Here is a 24,758-nt window from a genome sequence, read left to right on the forward strand (position 1 = left end):
AACAAAACACACAATAAATCGAACTGAATCTTAGGGCCCGTCCACACAGAGACACGTTTTCCTGTAACCGCACAACTTTAGTCTGGTTTTGACCGACCATCTACAGCAGCCAGTGTTATCGGAGCCTGTAAACGGGATCTTTTGAAAACGGTCCTTGAGTGGAAGATTTGAAAACGCCCCCCATGGCGTTGTCGTCTGGACGGTGAAACCACATAATTTGTTAAACAATGCCGTCATCATTGGGCCGACAGGTGGAACAGTGGTGAGAGCAGTCTTCCCATGTAAAGAGGCTGAAGGTCCTTGAGACAGCGGCCACGGGATCAACTCCGACCTGCGGCCCTTTGCTGCATCCATTCTGAGCCACATGCATGGGAATGACTTAGGCCGAGTACAGATTTCTCCCTTTTCCCTGATGCTCTGAATAAGGAGCTAAACTGCTCTCTAGTCTCTTTTTAAAAATAAATAAATAAAGTTGCTAAGAAGGTGGGAAAAGTCTCTAAATGTAGTGAGAAAGTGCCGCCTGTGAGTGCTTTGGGACGGGGAAGGGGCTCCCAGCAGCACCCTCTGCTCAGTGAGGACACTAACTGCAGAGTGATTGGTGCATCAGAGTCCAAAACACCACAAACGTCTCTACTAACACCAGAAACAGGGACACATTTCTCTCTAGGAGTGGGACTTAATTTAAATGTATCTCATGATTTGGTTTTTGATGGCTGTAGATGCAGGATAAGGATGTTGTTGTAAACAGTCAAACTGTGCTGTCCAGTCTTTCAGAGAACCAGTCCCTGCTGAAAATGCCTCCCTGGTCAAACCCCTGGTTGGTGGGGGCCATTTGTCTGTCCATGGCTCTACACTTCCTCATCCTGTATGTAGAACCACTACCGGTAAGCATGAATGCACGTTTTATTTATCTGTTCTCACACTTCAGGGCCCTAATTCTCCAAGCCCCCACCACAGCCACTTCCTGGTTGATCCAATAAGGAAGTGCCAACACTGCAGTTCCCTGAGTGTCCACTAGGGGCAGGTTTCATAAGAGAGCAGTTTCTCATTGACCCCATGTTAAACAGGCTGTTTTCACAGCATTATTAAACCTATTGAAGTACAAAAAACATTATAGTCTGTATGTTTAGGTTATATGTCCATGACAACACTGAGAGGGTGAATATTTTTGTACCAGGCTAGTTTTTATTTTATTGGAGGTTAAAGTTTATGAATAATTAGGGGCGTGACCTCTTGAGTGACAGCTAGCCTCTGGCCCTCACTTCTCCTCCTAAGTGTACTGTATTTGTTTGTATGTTACAACCATAAACTGTATATTATAGAACGAATAAAACAGTGTTGGTTTTGCGAGCGTCACAACGTGTTATCTCTGTTATGCTAATTAAATAGCCACGCTTGCACCATGACTTGCAGTACAGCCTGCTATCTATGACACATACACTAGATGCTAATGTGGGAAAGCGGGAAGAGTGTGGCCGTGAGGGCCAGTGGTTTACAGTCTATGGGCATGGGACTGTGTTGAATATCAGTTTAAATCATAGATCAGAGTTTCTCACAAAGCGTCTTACCTAAATCTGTGAAAAGTTAGAGCTAGTCCAGAGGATCCTTTAAGTGTAATTCCGACGCAAAATCATCCCATGGTCTTTAAGCCATCAAGACTGGTTTTAAAACGGCCTTTTTAACCACTAATACTGCTCAAATTACTCTTTTTTTCATGTATAAATTGTCCTTCCTTTCAGGCACAAGTTGAACAAGAATTAAAAGCTGTTGTTGTTTGCACCTCTCACTATCGTCATGGTTATTTTAGTGTGATCATTAATGGCTTCTTCCATGGGTACCTGCTGATTGTTAACGAGCTGCCAGACATGGAAAATATAAGCTGCAGGTATACTTGAATAGTCAGTAGTCTTTATTACTCTTTGTTGCAGGTTCAATTGTTTGATTTTTAATCTTTATTTGGTTATGACAACACACCTCCTACAGTATTTCTATTCAAAATTCACTGCCAGAGACCCAAATGTTCCCTAGACAGCCCAGCACTAATATAAAATGTTTGGGGAATAAGGGCCCAGGCTGCGAGGATTCACACTGGGAGGACTCCTCAACAGCAGTAAAAGTTCATCACTAGAGTGTCCTCTTCATAAACCTGCTGACACCAGATTATACTGAGGAACTGGGAGAAGTCTTTAACTAAGAGAGAGGGCGGGGTTGACCCCAGTGCTATAGATGTCATGTTTCATCACACTGTGATTGGCTTAGGTCTTGGGCTCTTTTGGGTCTCTGTATATGAGCAGATCATTCTAAACCTATTACTAACTATCAGCAGGTGTCCATGAGAGAAACAAGCCTCCTAACAACCACACCACCATGACCATGATGATAGTGTGAGGTGCCTTGTGCCTGAAAGGAAGGATGCTATTAAACCAATTCAGGGTAACTGATAAGGGCAAAAGAGAAGTGATACCCTCCCACTGTCATTAAAGGTTTATAAAATGTAGAGGTGATTACGAGGCAGATTGCTGGCAGCAGCCATTTTAAGATGTTTGTGATTTGCTCTTAGTGACTATGGGGCCCTCTTGACTACTTCTTACTTTTCACAGATTTAGGAGCTGCTTTTATTGTTAAATACTCTTAGAGTCCCTAAATTAGTAGCCTACTGACACCCCATTTTTCTTAAGAAAAATTTCTTAATTAAGAGTTACTTTTCGAGACCTTTCTCCATCCCCTCTATCTGTGTCTCCAGGTCATTTTTCAGATACGCCCTCTGTCGTGGCCTCAGTGGGTGGTGGTGTTAAAGATGTCACTTCCTGTCATCTTTATGGATGAGGCCCTCAAGTTCCTGGCCCGCAACTACATCGAGCCAGGAAGCCAGATCCAGGTGAGAAGACAGGCCCGACGGTGTTTAGGTGCAGCAGGTGATTTGTATCTCAGAGCGTTCTATGTCTAACCCTTTCCTTTGTTACGATCCATCTCTCCAAAAGACACTGGAGGAGGAGGAAGAGGAGCTGCGGCAGGCAGATGCCAGCACCGGATTGATCAGCGCCACAATGCGGAGGCTGCGGCAGCCACTGAAGGGCGTGTCTTGGTCCTTCATCCTGATCTCTGCACCGCTACTGATCTGGATCTTCAGCCTGGACTCTGACATCACCAACATCTTCTGGGAGTGATGATGAGAGGACAGGTGGACTGTGGGGGGAACAGAAGAAAGGGACAACCTGAAGGACTGTTGGAATCAAATGCAGAGGACTGGGTGTGTACTTGATGAGGCGAGGTGAGAGAGAAAACAGTAAAGATGATGAATACTTGTCTCAGATACAAGAATGTAAGGGGTAAAGAGTGAGATAGTCAGCCAACAGACAATCAGAAAACACAAAGACCATCCCTTCGTCAACACTGAAAGGTGCTGTGTGTAGCATTTCATTTCAATCCAACAGCTTACTTCGACCTCGACAACACACTGACATGATATGACGATGACATCTCAAACGGCTAACCAGCATGCTCAACTGCTAACCTTTGCCTTTTTAAAAGTACTAAAGGTTACACGATAAAAAATAGCATGTTAGCATGCTACAATCTGTTCTTGTGTTGTAAAGCATTAAAGTGAAATTCCGGCATTAAATGTCCTTTTTCGGAAAATACACTCATCAGATAATCCAGTGAGACAATTTTTTTTGTGTCACAACTATTAACAGAGAAATACTGGAGACTCTTAACGGCCGAATGTTGCTAACATTGATTATCTCGGGGCATTACGGCAAATGCATTAAAACGTCTTTTTAACCACTAATACTGCTGAAAATAACAGCAAACCTCTGCAGCAGCATGAGAAGAGTCCCTACACACAAAACAAAGCAACAACAACGTAGTTAGTGAACCCAGAGTTTATTAAAAGAGTGTTTTAAAGACTTACCTACTGGCCCCTGTACCAGCTCCTCTCATAGTAAAGTCCATTCAAGTGGATTACCAAAGTCAATCCCAAAGGAAGGAGCCCATTGGTGCTTTGTTTTCTGTTTAGGGACTCTTCTCATGCTGCTGCAGAGGTTTGCTGTTATTTGGTTAGTGGTTATAAAAAGACCTTTAGTGGTTAAAAAAAAGACCTTTGAATGCCTTCATACAAGCTAATCAGTGTTAGCCACATTCGGCTGTTAGCGAATCTACGGGATTTCTCCGTTAATCATTGTTACATGAAAAAAATTGCCTCCATGGCTTATTTGATGAGTGTATTTGCCAAAAAAGACCCTGGGGTGATTTTACAGTTCACAGTTATTTCCCTCTCAGTCTTTTACTCGGGCTGTAAGAGATATTCAGAAACCTTCACTACGTTTGTGTGGAAGGTTCTCAGTAACTACTTGCTAGCTTCAAACTGGTCTTTGGCTAAGTCACTATAAAACTTAAGAAATGTCTTAGGTAGTAAAGTAATGTGTAAATCTGTTGCTAGGAAACATCCGTAGCACTGTCCAATCAAATACAATCAACAGGAAGTCATTTTAGCATCACAAGCTATGACATCACTCCCATACACTTTAACAGGAAAAGTTTTCCTGGTCAGAGTCAGAGTCCTTCTGTTTCTTCTTCTTGGACGTCTTTTTACTTTTGTTCCCCAAGTCTGAATCATAGCTTTCAGACTTCCTCTTGTGTTTGGGCGCTTTGTCTGAATTGTCTGTATCCTTTGTGGATGTGTTGTTTAGTTTGAATAGACACTTTTTAGCACTTCTGCTTCCCTGTTCCTCATCCGTGCTGTGGCCTACTGAAGCTTTCTCCAGCAGTACGTTAGGAACTTCATCTGAGTCAGAGTCCACCAGCTTCTTCTCCCCATCCTCTTTTTTGGTGCCACTGGATTTCTTTGAGGATCTGGTTTTCCTCTTAGTATCTCTCCCCAGGACTCTGAATCAGAAGACTCTTTCTTGCCCTTATTCTCGGCCTGCTTCCTCAAGAGAGTGGTCTTCAATCGACTAGAGTGCCGGCTGGGTGGTGGGCTGTCTGTCCCGTCTTCTGCATCTGAAGTATAATTTTTCTCCTTCTTACATTCTTCTTTACATTTTTGTTTGCCTCTCTCCATACTTTTCTCTGTTCTTGGACCTGGAGGACCTTGACCCATAATGTCACGGTCTGGGGAGACTTCACCAGCTGACACTAGCTCATCATCAAGTACTTCAGTTTTGATTGTCTTTTCAGTTTCATAAGTTCCTGTTTCACTGTATTTCATTCCAGTATCACCTGACACCTGATCATTGTCCACATCCTGCTCATTTTGCTGATCCTTTGCTACATCAGCTTCCTCCTCTGCTATGTCAGGCTGACCATCAGTGACTACCGGTTTAATCAGCCCCACACTCATGGACGGTTTTAGTGGATTGGAAGCACAGACTTCTTATGTGTAATTCATGGCACAATTTAAACAAAATCAAAAAATGATTTGTCTCTCTTGGTTACATTTTTTTCTAAAAAAAAGGTCCTGTGGGCTCTACTGAGATTGGAGGGACTTTGCCTCTCTATATCCCATAACCTCAGTCTAAACACTTCAAGTCAGTGGTTAGTGGCTGTAAACATTTAGTAACGATTCATCGCTGCGTAACCACTGCTCTGGTGGTGCAACCCGTTTGAGTTCAGTGATGCATAGAAAACTTCCGTTATAACAAGGCTGCTGTTGGGCTGTGAGCGCAGCAGAATAGTAATCCATCTGTTGCTGTAGATGTTTAAAGGATGAAACTGTAGAATCTTTATTTAAAGTTAGATTGTTTTGTTTTTTTTAAATAATACACCCACGGGGCGTTTTGAGGGGCACAGAATTAAATTATTGCTTTTCCATAAAAAAATATATTTAGTCTGAATAAATATATTTTTTTAAAAATCTTTAGTTTGACTGTGACTTTCTGTCCCGTTGTGTTTCCATGGTAGCAGCCAATAGCGTTGGGCGTTGCTGGTTGCCAGGGTTGTCTGTTGTTGGGTGCAGCTACCTGTAGGCTGGCACTGGGTGAAATGGAGTTTGCCAATCCTGCAGCTGTTGGAGCCTCAGTGAAGGGGGCGTTATTTGTCCCAGCAGCTGAGTGAGCGGAGACGGGCAAAAACCAGAGTCAATATAGGCCGAGCATTCACTCCATGGACTGAGAGAAAGGAGAGAAACGCCATTAAAACCCACGCCCACATGGCTACATTTCTCCTTGATCGCTAACATCCCTTTCATCTTTACTTAGCTGCAACGGCTAATGCTAACGGCTAACGCTAACTGTCAGTCAAACTCCTCTAATACTTGTTTTTATGGTGCGATTTGCTGGAGGGGATGGGTTGAAACCCGGCAACCAACCTGGCAACCCGACTGCTGGAATTATTTTTTGTTGTTGCGACTACAATCTTGAGACACTAGATGGAGGTGTTCTGCTCATTCTACATATTTAACCTTTAATGCTGAGGATTTAATATTAGGGGTAGAATACTACAGGTCGCACCTTTTTAGATGAACATGTTTGGTTGAAAAATAAGCGCTTTAGATAAAAGAAAAGATGCACAGAGCGGTCTTGAATCACACACACACACGCTGTGTAATTCACCAGTTAGAATCTGTGGTCACACATGACTACATGTACATCTGCAATAGTCTTTATGCAATACAGTACATGAGACTACATCAAGCGTTTACCTTTGAGGGAAGAATGTTAGCAGACAATCACAGGATGCATGTCAGCGCCCACGTCACTCATTTCTAACATGTTTGTTAGCAGAAGATCAGCCCGAGACTATGGGCTGATTCCCTGCAGAGCGTGGGCTTTACAGGACGTACAGCTGGGTGAAATGGTTCACCAGTTGGAAAGTGTCATGTTTGGGAGCACACTTCATCCCAGTCATTCGGAAAGGTCTACGGGACAGAATCCTTCGTCTGCTCTGTTGCTTGTTGCTGGAAATGGGAGAAAGTCTTAAATGTAACTTGACTTGACATACTGAAGCTGACTTTACGCCTTCACACCAGGAGAACTGACTAATATTCACGTTTAAACAGGCCGCTGCGTACAAACAGTCAGCATCATAACGATACGACTGCTACACGTATGTAATCTAAAGGTTGAGTGTGTTTTTTTATGTTTGAAAATAGTGCGTTTGTGACACTGCACACTCAGACGCTCCTCCTGTCTGCCGCCTCTGTGTCCATGCTGTAAGAGTCAGTGACCTGTCTGCCATTTTCTCCAGTGACGCCATCGTGACGGCTCACTGTTTGCCATTGAAGGGATTTTTTTTATTTGCGTAAAGCGTTTTTTGATTCATGTAGTTACAATAGGAAAGCTGTAAGGGAAGCTAAATCTGAGATCAACATCTTTTGAAAGTCATCATCCTTTTACAAGAAAAAAGGCATAATTCTTTTATATGGAGTCATACTTTTATGGGGGAAAGTGTCACAACGTTATGAGAGTAAAGTCACCATATGCACAACAACTTTTTAGACTTTCTTCTAATTTTATGACCTCATCTTGTTAAATTGCAACTTAATTCATAATTGTAGGACTTTTTCCCCCTAAAAGTGCCACTTTATTCCAAATGGAGACTTTCTTCTCATAACAGTATGATCCTTTTTACTAAAGTGTTGCGCCTTTATTCCTAAATAATTCCTTTTTCTAAAAGTGACCCTAATAGTTGGCTGTAGGCTCTTTATGATACAAGTTGATAAAAAAATAAAGCTTTTAAATAGGAAAGCATTGAACTGTTCTGGAGGTGTTAGACCAGCTCAGATGTTCTTTTAATGTTCTTTTTATTTGATTTTAGTCACTGCTTCTTCTTTTCATTTATCTAAAGTCATAGAAGAAGTTTGTGCTTCTTTGCTGCACACAGTTCTGCCTCTTTTCGTTTGTTTTTTTGTTTTTGCTCTTTTTCTCACGTGACAGATTGAAAATCGTAAACATTACTAAGAGGGACATTTGTTGGAATATAATATTTTGGTTTTGAGACCATCAGGAAACGCATGTAGATGCACTTAGGAATGAGTCTTTCTGTTTGCATTATTTATTCATTTTTTATTTTTCTGCAAGGGTTTTATTATACTTTGACAAATCCCCAATGTAACAACTTTGTTTACACTGTACTTTATTGTTATTATTGTTGTTATTATTATTATTATTATAGTCATGTCTTTGGTTGAAGAATGAGTGTAAAGCTGGGTTTCTATGGTTCCAGACTGTCACAATAAGTGAAAAGATGTTCTTGAAAGACTCGCCTGTTTAAATAAAGGTTGAATTGAAGAACTTCAAAATTCCAGAAACTGTTCTCTCTTTTCTTCTTCCCTTTGCTGTTGTCCTCTCTGTTCCCTCGCCACCAAGAAACATTCCCACTGAAGATAAACCACGGAGCACCATTCTGTGTTCTGTATTTGTAACTTCTTTCTGGTTCATTCTAGGGATAACATGGTTACCAGTTTAATGAGGACATTCCTGACACAAAGCTTTACTGTTTAAAATGTCGAATCATCATTAAAACTGCATTTCATGACCGCATTTATGGAGAAACTCAGTAAATACACAGTGCACAGCTGGTTGGTTCATGTATCCTGCAGTCAAATCAGAGGTGATGAGTGAAAGACGATATACATGAGCAATGTAATCACAGTTGAAATGTGAGATTAAGATGTTGGCCTAAGCTGATTCTGTTCTGCTTAATGATGCTGCTATAGGCCTAGTCTGCCGGGGGATAATCCTGTTCCTGATACTCTGAGATTCTCTCCTCTGTCTGTGTCATTCATGTCTCATCAATGCATGTTACTAATTCAGCTTCTTCCCTGGAGTTGTTTGTGCTTTGTCGTCTCTCAGGTCTCTGCTGATCGTGGTGGTGCCTGCTGCCCTGGTCCTGCATGACGCTTCCTGCTGCTATTATTACTATTACTCATATAAACTATGATTAGTCTAATAAATTATAACATTTGTAGCCATAAAAACACCATCAGTGATATATCTCATTGTATCACAGCTGTTATTGTCGCTACTCATCATTGATCATATTTACCACCATAATTATTATCATTGTCATATTCTATCACCTTAGCTGTGTTTGTTTCTACTATTCTGCTATATTAACTGCCATAACATATAAGTCATATTCACAGTGATATTGTTATAGTTACTGTTTCGCTTTGGTTGCTTGCATCTCAGGAAGTGTGTCTGTCTTTCTGTCTTTGTGTCGTCTTTGTCTCTCTGTCCATCTGTGTGTCTTCTCTCTCTTTCTCTCTCCTTTTCTTCCTCCCCAACCGGTGCAGACAGATGTCCGTCCTCCACAGAGCTGGGTCTGTCTGACGTTCCTGTCTGTTATAGTGAAGGTTTTCGTTGCCACCGTACTCAGAGGAATTGTTGAGTCTATGTTAATCATAAATAAGTCATTGAGTGTGGTCTATACCTACTATGTAAAGTGTCCTGAGATAACTTTTGTTATGAATTGCCACTGTAAATAAAATTGAATTGAATTGCAATAAATGTTAAATACGCCTTTTTTAAAAACCTGTTAAGTTTCACACTGTATCTGACCACATGGTGGAGCCAGTGAGCAATCCACCAGTATATCAATGTCACTGGTGTCAGCTTTTCATGAACTAAAGCACTACAGACAAAGAGGTGAGAAATGGACACCCTCAGTATTAAAATGACTGAGCATATCAACTCACAGCAGCAACCTTATTTCATCATATCAAACCATCCCACTGATGGGTCCAGATTGTAAATCACGAAAGGTGTGGACACATTCAGCAAGGATTCAAAGTGTGTGTGTGTGTGTGTGTGTGTGTGTGTGTGTGTGTGTGTGTGTGTGTGTGTGTGTGTGTGTGTGTGTGTGTGTGTGTGTGTGTGTGTGTGTGTGTGTGTGTGTGTGTGTGTGTGTGTGTGTGTGTGTGTGTGTGTGTGTGTGTGTGTGTGTGTGTGTGTGTGTGTGTGTGTGTGTGTGTGTGTGTGTGTGTGTGTGTGTGTGTGTGTGTGTGTGTGTGTGTGTGTGTGTGTGTGTGTGTGTGTGTGTGTGTGTGTGTGTGTGTGTGTGTAAGTCAGCAGGGTGGGCGGGCAAAACTTGAGCTCCATTTAAAGACATACTGTGCTTAGAGAGAGTCAATGTGTGTGCACATGTGCCAGTGAATACAGGGAAGGAGGGAAGGGAAACCACACTTGAAATCTCTAAGAGAAAGAAAAGAAAAGGAATCAAACTTTCTCCTGTGGTGAAACAGAGGCAGCAGTGACGCTAAGGTTTGAAGTCCTCACCATATAAACACAGACCATCTACTGGAGGAGCTCAACTTGTAAAGTAAGTGACTATAAACATGTTGGATACGTTTGTTTCCTCCTCATTCGGTGGTCCCCTCATAAAGCCTGCAGTGAAGAGTCTCCATGCAAATGCAGTCTGGAGGAACTTCTGACCAAAACTGTTCGTTTCCCCTCCGGTCATCACGACCATGTTGTCATCATGTCTGAGTCAAACTGTTGAACATTTGAAAGGGAGCTCTGTGTGTTGGTGAATGTCACTGTGACATGGAAATGTTCATTCATTAACACAAGTCAGAAAAGGGGACATGTACTGTAGAGACAGGAGGGCAGAAGGATGTCATGTCTTGGTTCCTGAGGTCATCAGAAGAGTCCGTTCCAGCTGGAGTGGTGCTCATGACCTCGTTAGGGGATATTTTCTGATATCTTCACCAGGTGTGACCTGTGTGTTGTCATTGTTACCTACTCGTTGGTTGATCTTAAACACAAATAATAAATCCAGATAATAACAAAGTCATTAAGCGTTTTGTCTCTTGGTGTATGCTGACACCTCAGCAGCAGCAACTATTCAAAAGTAACAATGATGGACATTTACGCAGTTAAACATACTGTTTGCTATTCTGCATTATGAAGTGATAGAGCTGTGGTAATGACGACTAGCCAGAATCTTACGTGATGGGATTTAAAAGAAGAAAAGTGTGTCGCTCCATATAGTGTGTGCTTATCGGGGTCACCAATGGGCTATGGACACACATGAAAACAGCATTAAACAAGGAACTGCTTAATTCAATTCAATTTGATTTTATTTACAGTGCCACATCATAACAAAAGTTATCTCAAGACACTTTACATATGAAGTAGGTAAAGACCACACTCTATGACTTAGTTATGATTTACAAATTTCTCAACAGCAATTCCTACATGAGCAGTAGCAAGTCATGCTAGCTTTAATAATACTAATAATGATATTGAAATATTGAGACAAGGCATTACATTAAATGCATATAGAATCTCTTGCTTAAATTTAGTTACAGCATTATCAGATAAACATCTAGTGTAGAAACTTTTGCCCAGAGGTGGGTCGTGCTGTAATATGAATTCAAAAGTTATTAAATAATGGTCTGATAAAATAGGATTCTGTGGAAAGACTATTAAGTCATTGATTTATACACCATAAGCCAAAACAAGGTCGAGGGTGTGATTAAAACAGTGAGTAGGTTTATGTATACTCTGACTAAAACCAATTGAATCTAGTAGAGTGATAAACGCAGTACTAAGGCTATTATTAACAACATCCACATGAATATTAAAATCACCTACAATGATTACTTTATCAGATTTAAGGACTAAATTTGACAGAAACTCTGAGAAATCAGACAGAAATTCAGAGTACGGACCAGGAGCCCGGTACACTATAACAAATATAATTGGCTGCACAGTTTTCAAGGCTGAATGTGAAAGAACAAGACTTTCAAATGAATTATAATTTAGTTTAGGTTTAGGGTTTATTAATAGGCCTGAGTCATAAATAGCCGCAACGCCTCCTCCTCGACCACTGCCTCGAGGAATATGAGTATTAATATGACTGGGAGGAGTGGATTCATTTAGGCTAACATATTATTCAGGACACAGCCAGGTTTCGGTCAGACAGAGTAAATCAATATGGTTATCTGCTATCAGATCATTTACTAATACAGCTTTAGATGACAGAGATCCAGGCCCGGAGTGGCTAATCGGGAGGACCGGGACCATTCCCGGTGGGCCGGTCTGACTTTTGGGCCGCGAGGGCCGGTGTTCAATTATTATTTTTATTTATTTTGTGCCGGTGTTCAGTCATGGCACTGAGTGGAGTGGGGATCACGTGTATGCTGTTACCGCTGTCGCTGGTCATATCAGGGAGCTGGCGATCTGTTAGATCATGCCAATGAAACTGGGACGCGGACGCAGGTTAAGGGCGCGCCCACCAACAAGACACAGACGCAGACGCAGCCTGATGTAACGTACGTGTCGTGCACTAGTCCGCACACTTTAGTGGTGTTTGCCCAGCTCCAACCACAGATGTACAAGGACAATAATAACCCAAAATGGAAAATCAAAAGAGCAAGGGTGGCGCAGAAAAAGCGAGGATTAAAAAGAGAAAAGCCCTGGAGACAGATGCAGCCAAATGTGCAAAAATCGGCAACTCTCCTCTCACACTCGGTCACAGCGTCTGGCAGCGCGCAAATTCTCGGTGACAGCGTCTTATAACGATCATATAATAGTATAATATAATTTTATATATAATATCACGGCCAAAAGCTCTGTGCGCCTCCGGATGGCCGTAGCACGGGGAGCTCTCGTAGGGCTTGGGCTTCCCGGGGTTTGTTTACCGGCGTTGCTGTGTGGAACCGGATTTTTTTTTTATTACTGGAAAAAAATAATACAAAATAACTCGGTGTTGGCCTCAACCACTGGTAATACCGCATACCGCGGCAACCCTGAATGTTACTAATAATTGGCATAATAATTTCTTATAGCCTGTCTAACCTAACGTTACATAATTTAAATAATATTATGATGCAACGCCACATAACTGGCCACAAACTTTAGGGGATTTGTAGCCCCTCAGATACAAGATACATCACCAAGCACCAGCCATCAGCCCACAGGTCCAGAGTGTGCAGGTAGGATTGCTCATTAAGTGAATATTATTAGAATTAATATAATGAAGAGTATGGTGTAGACCTAGCCTGGTCCTACCAGACTCGTACTTCATTTCATTTGCACAGAGAGTCTGGACCTACTCAATTGATAGACTTTAACTAACTTGGCAGGCAGGTGTCTGTTGAAATTTAACTATTGGATCTGCCCAGTGCCACTCTGGATCTGCCATAACCAATCGCTAACGTTTGGCCGGGAATCACGTTGCGCGCAGGCTGTAAACAAACCAAACACTGCATGAAGATGTAAACGAGAGCTGATTGGACCCAGATTGCAATTGATGATGATAGAGGATTCAGCACTACAATAATGAAACTGACTTGAATTTTTGACTTGAAAAAGGGGAGATTTGTGACGAGATTTATGAACATTTTTATGATTTAGAGTCAGAGGCAGAGCCAGGAGCCAGTGGTGAGGAAGAATCAGGTGAGCTAGTGTGTGAACAAGCAAGCATCAGTTCCAATAAAACCACTTTCTATGCCCCAATGATAGTAGTGGCCAGTTATACTTTTGATCATTAGTAATAGTAAGAATTACAGTAGGAATTACAAGGCTTTAGAGAACAGTGCGCTATTCTTTGCTTAACATGTTAAGTTATAATTACATTATTTTAATATAATAGGTCGTGATCTAAAGTGGGCCGGTCTGAAGTATGAAACTCCAGGGCTGAAAATGAGTCCCACTCCGGCCCTGCAGAGATCTCATGTTTAAAAGTCCACATTGTATTTTCTGATTTTGTTGCATTATCGCAGATTTGGTGTTGATTTGTATCAAGTTTTTCTGTGTAGCTCCTCTTCTGTTCATTTTTGATTTAATTCATTTAAATGACTGTGAGGCACACAGCGTTAGTAAACGTCAGTGAAACTGCTTATTGTTGATTTCTCTACATCAGTTGAGTTGAGGTGGAGGTCCAGCCTGGTCAAGGACATGAGGGCTCTGCAGCACCCGTCCATCAAGCATCACTGATACCAGTGAGGTGCCTACACAGAGACCAGAGGATATTAAAAGACAATACCCAACCAGCAACAGCCTGTTCATCACGCTGTCACCTGGCAACACAGAAACAGAGGCACTGCTCGGCAGCTTGTAGCATTAAGGGGCTTCAACTACATTTTGGCTACAAGGTCAATCAATATCTTGAACCTTGAAGATGGAAAAGGTCTTAGACATTTTGTTATGGGTCAGAATCACAAAATTTCTGTGATATGCAGTGCTGTTTGTGCTATTATGAAGAAGCAACTTCAAGAAATGTTTTTCATTTCTCTTGCTTTGCCCCACCATAACCCCACACATACATTCTTGGGTAAGGGGTTTAAGATGCTCTGGCTTCTTTACATTTATTTAAACCAATCACATATTGGTAGCGGTGCTACGCTAGGAGGGAAGTTTGGTGGAACATTTGCATGTGAGGAGGCAAGCCCTGGGATTTAAATGGCTATTTCCCCATAGAAAGCCACAAAACAGGACGACTGCAGACTAGGTTTCTTCCTGTCACTAGCACAAGGTAGCCCCAGCCTAAAGCATGTCCTGCTTTATGTTCTATTCTACGCTAACTGTGAACATCATTTACTAAATGAACATCATGCTGTATTGAAGAAGACTTGAAACTAGAGATTGAGATCGAAAAAAATTTATTTATTTTTTTATTTCTGAGGATTAATTCAGGTGAGAAGTAGGGTCATTTTCTCCATCCATCCATCTTCAACCGCTTGTCCCTATCGGGGTCTAAGGGGGCTGGAGCCGATCCCAGCTGACATTGGGCGTGAGGCGGGGTCCACCCTGGACAGGACACCTGTCTATCACAGGGCACATAGAGACAAACAGAGACAGTCAACCATTCACACCTAGGGGCAATTTAGAGTCATTAATGAACCTAACACCTGCATGGCTTTGGACTGTGGGAGGAAGACGGAGAACCCGGAGAAAACCCACGCAGACACGGGGAGAACATGCAAACTCCACACAGAAGGCCCCAGCCCTGATTCAAACCAAAACACACCTGGACAACAGGTTGACTTCTTCAAAGCCTGGAATTAAAAGTTTTTGTTTTTAATAAGTGTTTTCTAAGTTATTAGTGTCATAATACAAAAGATGCAAAATGGTTTAGTCCGCCCATCACGACTCAGCATGAGAATCTGTCAGCTAATCTCCTGGTCAGTGACATGTCTCCCCTCAAGAAAGTAAAGTCTGGGTCCCAGAAGAGAAAGGAAAGAAAAGAAAAAGGGGAAAAACAAAAGAAGGGAAAACAACGGTTAACTCGACCTGCTATGAACAGGGTCCAAGCCCCACGTGCAACTCGGACCTGGCGACCCCGCATGTCCATGGGTCACAGCTTGGGTCACAGCTTGAACGCAGCAAAGATTGTAGTTTGAAATAGAAAGTGTTGGTATTTGAAAAAGTAGATTTTGCATTTTTCGCATAATGCATGATTTACTCAATTTTGCATAACAGCCCCAGCTTGTGACTGATTGATGTCAGATTTTGCACAGACCCTCAATGGAGTACGATAAATTACTTTTCCAAGTTTTTTGTTAATCAAAGAAATCATTGCAAAGTAACACAACACTTCCTGTTTTGACTACAATGTACAGGAAGTCTTTCCTTTATAACTTCCACACTGTTTGGATTATGAAAATCCTTTTGATAACTTTTGGTCATAGCATAGAAAGATTATGAGTGCAAAGTTTCATGCTGATCGAGCTGTCCGTCTAGGAAGAGTTCGAAAAAGTAGGTTTGAATATTTTTCACATGGTTTATGAATTTTGTATTTTGATGATGTGGAAGTTAGAGCCCAAAAAGCCTTTTCCTTGATTATTGCGCCACCTTGTGGTGGACATGTGTCATTTTTGGTGTGTTGTGTGAGGGCACTAGTCTATACCTCCCCTGAAAGTTTTGTTTCTATAACTTGTACGGTTAATGCTCCAGTACGAGTGATATTCAAAACAGCGCCGCCTCCTGGATGATTGATTGATTGTCTCAAAGCCTCAGATGGGCATCAGAAATTAATGTTCTGAGTTTCTTGTTAATCTGACTTATAATTGCTATGATATGATGAATTCTGCATAACAGCGCCACCTAGGGATTTGTTGCTGTGAAATTTTGTAGCAGGCCTCAGTAAGCACTTCCTGTTTTGACAGTGATCTACAGGAAGTCGTTCCTTTATAACTTCGGCATTTATAAGAGTATTGAAATTCTTTTGATAACTTTTGGTCAGGACCATCCAAACATTACGTGTACCAAGTTTCATCTTGATCGGACACAGTTTGAAAAAGTAGCTTTTGCATATATTTGCATAGGGGGACTTTTTATTCCTGCGGAATAAAAAGTCTAGGCAGAAATGGGCGTGGCCTTGAACCCACGATTCACGTAGGTTCAGGGAACGCCTAAATGTAAGAATTTTGAATGTGCGAGGTACGATGTGGGAGTTACAGGCAAAAACATGTTCAACTCGATTATAGCGCTACCTGCTGGTGAACATGTCATTTTTTGTGTCTGCCGTATATGCAGGGGTCTGAACCAAAGTTCAAAGTTGCACCTCCATAACTTGTACAGTGCAGGCTGCAGTATGACTTTTACAGATGGAAAAAAACCTACTAAATAAAAAGTCCCTGCTGGTACTTACCGAGACTTCACTCTGCTCTGCCCGTGTTTCTCTCCAACTTCATTTGTTTCTGGTTCTGAGAACGATAAAACGTAGAAAGCAGAAGGAGAGCAAGAAGCTCCGGATGTCAGGTTTGTACATCCGTTGAGCCGGACTAGTTTTTCATTAACTGTAGTTTTACACACACAAAACTCCAAACACAAGTGCACACACACACACACACACACCAACACACATGCTGCTCATTTTATGACATCTCTCTCTATGCCAAGACTATCACAATTCACTGAATGATGTTTCCTATACAATTCCTGATATTTGTGTGTGTGTGTGTGTGTGTGTGTGTGTGTGTGTGTGTGTGTGTGTGTGTGTGTGTGTGTGTGTGTGTGTGTGTGTGTGTGTGTGTGAGTGAGAGAGAAAGAGCGAGAGAGAGTGTGGACTGCTATTTCTGTGGTTAGCTGGACTCGCAGTGTGCAAACGTGCCTTAGGTTGAGTCATTGCTTTCTAAAGCTTCACGCACACTCACACACACACACACACACACACACACACACACACACACACACACACACACACACACACACACACACACACAAGTTTTGAATTCAGTCCCTCAAATATTTACACAGTCATTGCTGGGAGGAACACCAGGTCGTAGTTGTAGGTCGTAGTTGTAGTTCAACACAAATGTGTTGGTGTGCATGGGTAGGTGTGTGCACATAAGTTAGATCAGTGCATGACACTTGAGAGCTACGGTAGAAGGTCAAGTGGGGTCAAACTGCTCCCTACTTGGTCTCACCTTCCCTCCTTCTCATGGCAGCTCGCAGCTGACACCATAAACCGTATAGGTCCAGTTATACTGATGCAACACTGATGAGGTTTATTGGTGACAGGATGGAGGGTTTACACAGTAGAACTTCCGTGTTTTCTCACCATTACCAGCTGTGTGTATCCTTAAGGCCCAATACTAATTCATTCATTTCCACAAAACATTTAAGGTTCCTGAGATTGCCTCCACTCAGCCTCTAATAAAGCTCCCTGTCAACTACATACACACAAGGCACCCACATGGATATTCAAACAAAGAATGGAGAAACTCAGATTACAACAAACACAGAGGGAGAGTGACTTTCTCCGCTCAGGGTGCCCTTACTCCACTATATCTTTACATAGCAATTTTTTGTTGGCTGTGACATTAATATTCTCAATGTTGAGTACAGCTCTTTTAAAAAAAAATTCCTTAAATATTGAATCATATACAGTAAGAGTGGTAATGACAAAATATAGGCAAAAAGAGTTCAAAAATATTTGATACCTGCATTGTTGTCCATGTTTACATAGTGAGCAGGTGCAGGCTTTATATCAGCTATGAGATGAGAGAAGTTTGTAATACTGTTAATCCATAGTTTTCATGTGATGTCACAGCTCTACTGCAATGGCCACCTGGAGAGATAATCAAAGTTGCCCTCCACTGTCCTCCAACCAACTCCAAGCCCCAACCACAGTGACTTCCTGGTGGATCCAATACAGAAGTACAAAAGACTGCAGTTCTGCAGGCAGGTTTTATAACAGAGCAGTTTCTCATTGACCCCCATGTTAAACAGGACGTTTTCACCTATTTAAGGCCTGGTACAAAAAACATTCTGGTCTGTATGTCTAGGTCATATCTCCATGAGAACACTGAGGGGGGTGAATTATTTGGTACCAGGCTAGTTTTTATTTTATTGGAGGTTAAAGTTTACGAATAATAGTGAGTGACAGCTAGCCTCTGACCCTCTCTTCTCCTCGGAGGTAAACGCCAGATGAACATATCTCCCTCCCCCCAACGTCACATACATTCCCTTTTTTGGTCAGACGAAATGAGGAAAGATGGTGACTCCCGTAGGTGAGGACGATTGGATCAAGTTGAGAGAACGGACCCCGACGGGTATGCTACGTCCATTTTTATACAGGCTATGCCTCCAACCCTAGCTTACTCTATAACTAAAGACATCACAGTACAAGCTGTGCCAATGGTAAATGGTATTCGACTCCTGTCTCCTAAGTGGGCGTGGCCTTGTTTGACACCGTGTGGATGGATGAAAAGATACATGTGCATAATGTATTTATATTTTATTAAGCTAACATTGGGTTTTTACAGCTAACAGCCATATCAAGCATTAAAAAATGAGGTATCTGTGGCATTCACAGATTTTAGTTGATGTTAGCTTAGCTGTTAGCTGCCAGACGGTATGAGAGTTTGTTGCTGAGACAGAAACATTTCTCATACAAATTAGATTTTCTCCCTATTTATCTGTCTGAAAAAAAGTAATTTTAGTGTTGGAATGTTCAGGAATGTTCATTTTGTAGGGAACCGTCACTGCCTCCGGAGCAACAAGCCAGAGCGTTCCTTTCCCTTATTTCTGATTGTCTGTGGGATAGCCAGACCTTACTGCTACTACCTCACAAACGACTTTACTCTGCCCTGCTTACCGAGACTTCACTCTGCTCTGCCTGTGTCTGTCTCCAACTTCAGTGACGGGGATCGGGAACTTCCCACTTCTAAAAAGTAAAAGTGCAATGACAGGGAACGTTTAAGTCTGTATTCCGGAGGCGCGCCTGCAGTCACTTTTTACCGCCAAAGCAGCCGCTAGAAACAACTTAAATGAAGCTTCATTTGCCCATCCTTACAGATAACTCTAACATTACACTTTCATCTGGGCAGCAGTATGGATCATCCATAAGATATAACATTATGTAGCTAAAAATCACCAAAGCACAGCGTTGGTTGGAGCAACTAGTATCTGATCTAGCTATACTGTAGGCTTGCTTATGTAGGTACTTTGGGTTTAATTGGATCAATAGTGTGACTATCAAATGAAATATTTGATAAAAAAAAATGAATAAAGAAAAATTACTAAAAATTAATAACTTTAAACTAAATAAAACTTCACAAGGAGAACCAATAAAATGTAGGGCCTTGACTCACGTTCAGATTATGAGATTGAGTATTCTCAATAAACTTATCGTGAATCAAGTAAATATTAGTTATCACCAATAATTATAAAAGATAATAATAAAAATTACTCTAGTTAAACCAGAGTTCCTCGGGGCACCACCGTCATAGACGGAGTGACAACTAATATTAAAGTCTCATTAAATATATTAAACTACTAATTAAGGGTTGAACACCGATAAATGTAATAGTTTAATTAGTCGAAGGATTTAAAAGTTCTTTTCTTAGTAGAAGCTGGCTCATTCATCTTTGTGTAATATTAAATAATCAGACATATGGTAAACACAAACATTTATTAACAAATTAATAAATGCAACAAACAAAACACAATAAACTAACTAAAGCTAACAGCAAATTTAGTGTGTTTGTGTGTGTGTGTGTGTGTGTGTGTGTGTGTGTGTGTGTGTGTGTGTGTGTGTGTGTGTGTGTGTGTGTGTGTGTGTGTGTGTGTGTGTGTGTGTGTGTGTGTGAGAGAGAGACAAAGAGGAGAGGTGGGGGCTTGGGACCCCTGCAGAGAAGGTGTAAACCTTTAAGTTACACAAAGCACCAGCAGCTTGAAATCTCTGTTCTCATTCTTATGACAAAGTTACAATTCTATTTAGCTGTTCATAAAGTCCTATAACATGTAGTATACCCAGTTGGTGATTAGTTACCAGTACCTGAGATGGGAGATGTGTTGCGTTGCTTGATGCCAGCGGCTGGTTGAGGAAATGAAGCTTTGTGGTGAAGGAAGGTATTGTTGCTTATATATAGCTTGCTTCCTGCACGGGGAGGGGCAACTACAGCACCATGTGGTTCTGGGACCAGAATTTACACTAACTGAGATGCAGGGCAGTCAGTCAGGGAATAAGGGCGCACTCACACCGTCCTTCCGCACCGCGACCCGGGCTTTAGGGTACTTGTCCCCCCTCCCTCTCCCCCCGCGCCCCAGCCCCGTTTGTACTTACACTGCCAGGGCCTCGGCCAATGCTTCTTGCTGTCCATACGCCATCATGCCGTAACACGTCACACGCATTGATCGCGTGTGTGTGGCTTTGTTTACAAATCTTTCCTCGCTAAAGCCCACCTCTTTCAAGCGGGCCGTGGGCGCTGTTGGCTGTTATGCGCGGAACGGGTGCACTCACACTGCTTAAAGGTACTAGGCTTTAGCTGAAAAACTGGTTTTGGCCAGGGACAGAACGACAGTGTGAGTGCGCCCTAATATCTGCTCATAGAAAGAGGAAACTCAGATCGCTCAGTCTTGTGCTCAGTTGAGGATAACCAGTTGGTTAACCTTTGTTCCGATCCTACGCCATAGGCCAGGTCCAGGGCCGAGGGGAAAGCGGGCAGCTGGTCTCCTGGATCCGCAGGATCGCGTCGAGTTGAGTGATCCGGGAGAGAGAGGGAGGAAGAGCAGTAGAAAGAGAGAGAGCGCCGGTTGTGTGCGTCACTTTATATAGGCCCGGGTGATGTCATCGCCAGGGGGTCAATTCAGCCAATGAACAGTTTGGGATCCCTTGGAGAATTCACACCTGGGTGTGACCTGTTGTGGAGACGGCATGGCAGACCTTTCTTTCAGAGACAAATGGCAGCCAGGCTTTGGGCCTAGTCGCTGAGGCCTTTGTTTCAGCAGGCTTTGGGCCTACTTTTAATCAAACTCAAAGTTCAAGTTAATCCAGAAAATGAACAATCATCTTTGGGTGGCGGTTGCACCTACACTTACCAACAATATGATAATACTGGTGTTGTTTGGTTCCTGGACCTGTTTTGAGTGATGATCTTGCGTTCCAAGAACAATGTTGTCAGTGTTAAAACTAATGGCCCAAACTACCAAAATAAAAACTTAGAAGCACTGTAGCTCACACGATCTACACACTTGCATTATCAATTCTCCATCTGCACGTATGTGTAAGGCATCACTCGCATTCTAGTGCCCATGCTAGCAGAGCACAAGATAGAGAAATCAAGTGGCCAAGAAGAATGAAGAGAACTGCACGCCTGACGTAAGGTTTGTTTAGCCAGAGTTCTACAAAAGCTTCATTGCAGAAGGAGTTGGACCTCTTAGAGGAAGTAGGTGAGGAGTTTAGTGCCTTACTTTGCTGGGACTCAACCTGTGAGCTGAAGTGGCAATCATTTCAAACAGTATGAGCTCTGCAAGGGAATTGAATGTTACATAATTCAACTTTGTTTCCGTTTGTTTGGTAGACTAATGTCTTCCTGTTTTCATGTGCTTGTGTGTCAACAGCAGTCATGGCTCCCAGCTTGGCCAAAGCGTTCAGGAGGAGGTGGTGGATGGCTATCACAGCCATCATAGAGAACCTGCTCTGCTCTGCTGTACTGCTGGGATGGGCATCACTGCTCATCATGCTGAAGAACGAAGGCTTCTATTCCCACCTGTGTATTGGTAATACTATCATCTTCTGGTTGTCTCTATCGAGCAGTAATCATCCACAGTCAGATATGTCAGACACGTATCTCTAAGATAGTTTCAAAACTTGAGTTTAACTCAAATTTGACACACATGATCGTGTACAAATTAAATACTAATTGTAGGATTTCAAATAAACAATGAATTCCAACAGTTGTAAAAGCTCAGTTTGATAAAAGAAACGAAGAAGACAAAATGAACTTCCCCAAAATCACATCCCAAACTGAAAAATGACATATATTCACCTCACCCCACCTATTTCCACCTTGTATTAACCCCTGACCTCTAACACTGACTAAGTCATCAAGACCTATCCTGTTACAACATTTTCTCATCAACAGGCTTGTATGATATCTTACAAAACGGTGAAAGGAAGATGGCGACTGACTGAAACGGGCCGCAATGATTGCTTTTGATCAGTCAGTTAGGTTTAGTCACCAAAACCATGTTACGTGACCGGTTTTAGACTACAGAAGGTGAAGGTCAGGGTTAGGCATCAAAACGACTTGGTTAGGATTAGAAAATCGTGGTTTGGCTTAGTATGTCGGGGACATGAACGGAAAATGAGCCCACAAAACCTGCTTGCCCAGTTGAGAGTCTTGTGTTTTGGGACCCATCCACCACCCCAACCTGCTTCCTTAAACGGAAATATGCTGCCTGATAATACGTCTATCGCTTTGAATACGTGGAACACATACAACCTAAAGCGTATCGATTACTTCACTCATAAATACTTAAAATACGCAGGCAAAAATCAAGCCCCCATCACAGCTACTCTCTGGTTGATCCAATCAGGAAGTGCCAAAAACTGCAGTTCTCTGAGTGGCCACTTGGAGTAGTTTGCACAATAGAGCAGTTTCTCATTGATCCCCATGTTAAACAGGCCGATTTCACAGCATCATTAAACCTGTTTAAGGCCTGGTACAAAAAAACATGTTTAGGTCATATCTCCATGACAACACTGAAGGGGGTAAATTATTTTGTACCAGGCTAGTTTTTATTTTATTGGAGGTTGAAGTTTGTGAATAATTAGGGGCGTGGCCTCTTGAGTGACAGCTAGCCGCTGGCCCTCACTTCTCCTCGGAGGTAAACGTCAGCCAGATGGACATATCTCCCTCCCCCCAACATCACATATATGCCCTTTTTTGGTAAGAGGAAATGAGGCGGAGTCAAAGTCTGAAAAGATGGCGACTCCTGTAGGCGAGGACGATTGGATCAAGTTGAGAGAACAGATATTGAGGGGTATGCTACGTCCATTTTTTATACAGTCTATGGAAAAAGGTGGAAAACAAACAGTGCATTGCTTTTCATTGTTATATGTGCAAAAATTGTGTGAGAACTGCCTGCCTGTTAGTATATTGTGTCTATTTTGGTTCATACATTATTTGTGTATGTTCATACATTATTTGTGTATGTTCCCTACCAGGGCAATCGAGCACAGAGGGTGCACTATATAGTGTGTTCGCCATTTTGTAGTGGTGTTTGAATTCTCTGTGGTTAATTTCATTCACTATTTAGTCCACTATAAAATACCCACAATGCACAGCTAATTTAAGTGCACATACAGTACGATGTACCCTTCATTTTACTCTCATAATGCAATGTGGCCGTGTTTTCCCAGAGGAGTAGAAGCTCCAGTGTAGGGTTCGATATCTTGTCTGGTCATTCCCTATATAGTTCCCTCTCCTGACCAGTTTTTTCTACAACCCTTTCCAGAAAATGAGACTGTGGACGCCAACGTGACTTCTGTGGAGAGTGATGGCTGGCGGAGTTGTGTGGAGCAGGAAGAGATATTAAACCTTGGCTTCACCATTGGCTCGTTCCTCTTGAGTGCAGCCACTTTACCCCTGGGGATCTTGATGGACAAATATGGGCCTCGCCCACTGAGGCTCGTTGGCAGGTGTGACAGACTTGCATGCTTTTTATCTGAAGATGAGTGTTTTCACCATATTAAAAGAAAATAACATTGAAACACACCCCACTGTGTTCTCTGACATCCTGTGTGTATTTCAGTTCATGTTTCGCAGCCTCCTGTGCAATGATAGCTACCGCTGCATATAATCCTGAAGGTAAGAGCGCTCCCATCCAATCCCACCAGTGCAACACCACAATAATACCACAGAGATACAGTATAGTACAATACAGTAAATATCGCATAATTTTATAGCGTTATTGTAGTTTTGGAATCATCAGTTATGGTAACATTGAACTTACCAGCTTCACTGTGAGATCCTAAGACTGCAACATCCTTATCCTTATGTGTTCACACCAAAGAAGAAGCAAACTTTTTTTGCTTGGCCCGATTACATATAAAGTCAGCGCAAACACGCAAATAGACGCCAATTAGGGTTAGGGTCAGGGTCAGGATTAGGGGGTAGTGTTAGGGTCTACATAGGCCTATTTGCCGGGGAATTCGGCACTGATTGTGGAAAAAATAACAGACCAGGGAACATAGGACCCTTTCTGTGACAAGCATGGAACATCAGACCTTTTTTCAAAATTAGGGTCCAATGTTCCCCGATCCCATACAAAGCGGGGAACATAGGACCCGGGGAACATAGGTACGCTCCCTAGCATAGCCCTGATCAATCCCAACTGCATTCATGTTAAAAGTTGTTTGGTTGTCGTCTTGCGGACAGACTTGACAAAGCATGAATTCAGACGTCTTACAAATCTGTCATGAACGGTACAGGGATAACACAAAGGTGGACTCAATGCAGACACGGACTAAAGAAAGTTACAAATTAAACATTTAATAATACCAACGGAAACAAACTACAGATAATCAAACAACAGACTAACTAAACAAACACGGAAATACAAGAACGGGGAGACGTC

General features: G+C 42.2%; 2 protein-coding genes across 3 annotated transcripts in view; both read left to right on the top strand.

Annotated features, from left to right (window-relative positions):
* Window positions 1-8,228, top strand: part of LOC310962742 (sarcoplasmic/endoplasmic reticulum calcium ATPase 2) — a 43,488-nt gene extending 35,260 nt beyond the window's left edge. Inside the window, exons 22-24 of the mRNA XM_083935299.1 lie at window positions 767-884; window positions 2,744-2,878; window positions 2,982-8,228. Coding sequence (XP_083791425.1) covers window positions 767-884; window positions 2,744-2,878; window positions 2,982-3,167 — 439 coding nt within the window. The 3' untranslated portion in view covers window positions 3,168-8,228. The remainder of the gene's footprint in view (window positions 1-766; window positions 885-2,743; window positions 2,879-2,981) is intronic.
* A 1,870-nt stretch (window positions 8,229-10,098) lies between these two features.
* slc43a1b (solute carrier family 43 member 1b) overlaps window positions 10,099-24,758 on the top strand; it is a 46,857-nt gene continuing 32,197 nt past the window's right edge. Inside the window, exons 1-4 of one of the 2 annotated variants that reach the window (XM_083927576.1) lie at window positions 10,099-10,260; window positions 21,738-21,896; window positions 23,637-23,820; window positions 23,934-23,989. In XM_083927576.1, coding sequence (XP_083783702.1) covers window positions 21,743-21,896; window positions 23,637-23,820; window positions 23,934-23,989 — 394 coding nt within the window. In that variant the 5' untranslated portion in view covers window positions 10,099-10,260; window positions 21,738-21,742. The remainder of the gene's footprint in view (window positions 10,261-21,737; window positions 21,897-23,636; window positions 23,821-23,933; window positions 23,990-24,758) is intronic. The other variant, XM_083927577.1, reaches the window with a different exon arrangement.

The sequence above is a fragment of the Echiichthys vipera genome (genome assembly GCF_963691815.1).
Source record: "Echiichthys vipera genome assembly, chromosome: 2".
In the NCBI taxonomy this organism is placed as follows: Eukaryota; Metazoa; Chordata; class Actinopteri; order Perciformes; family Trachinidae; genus Echiichthys; species Echiichthys vipera.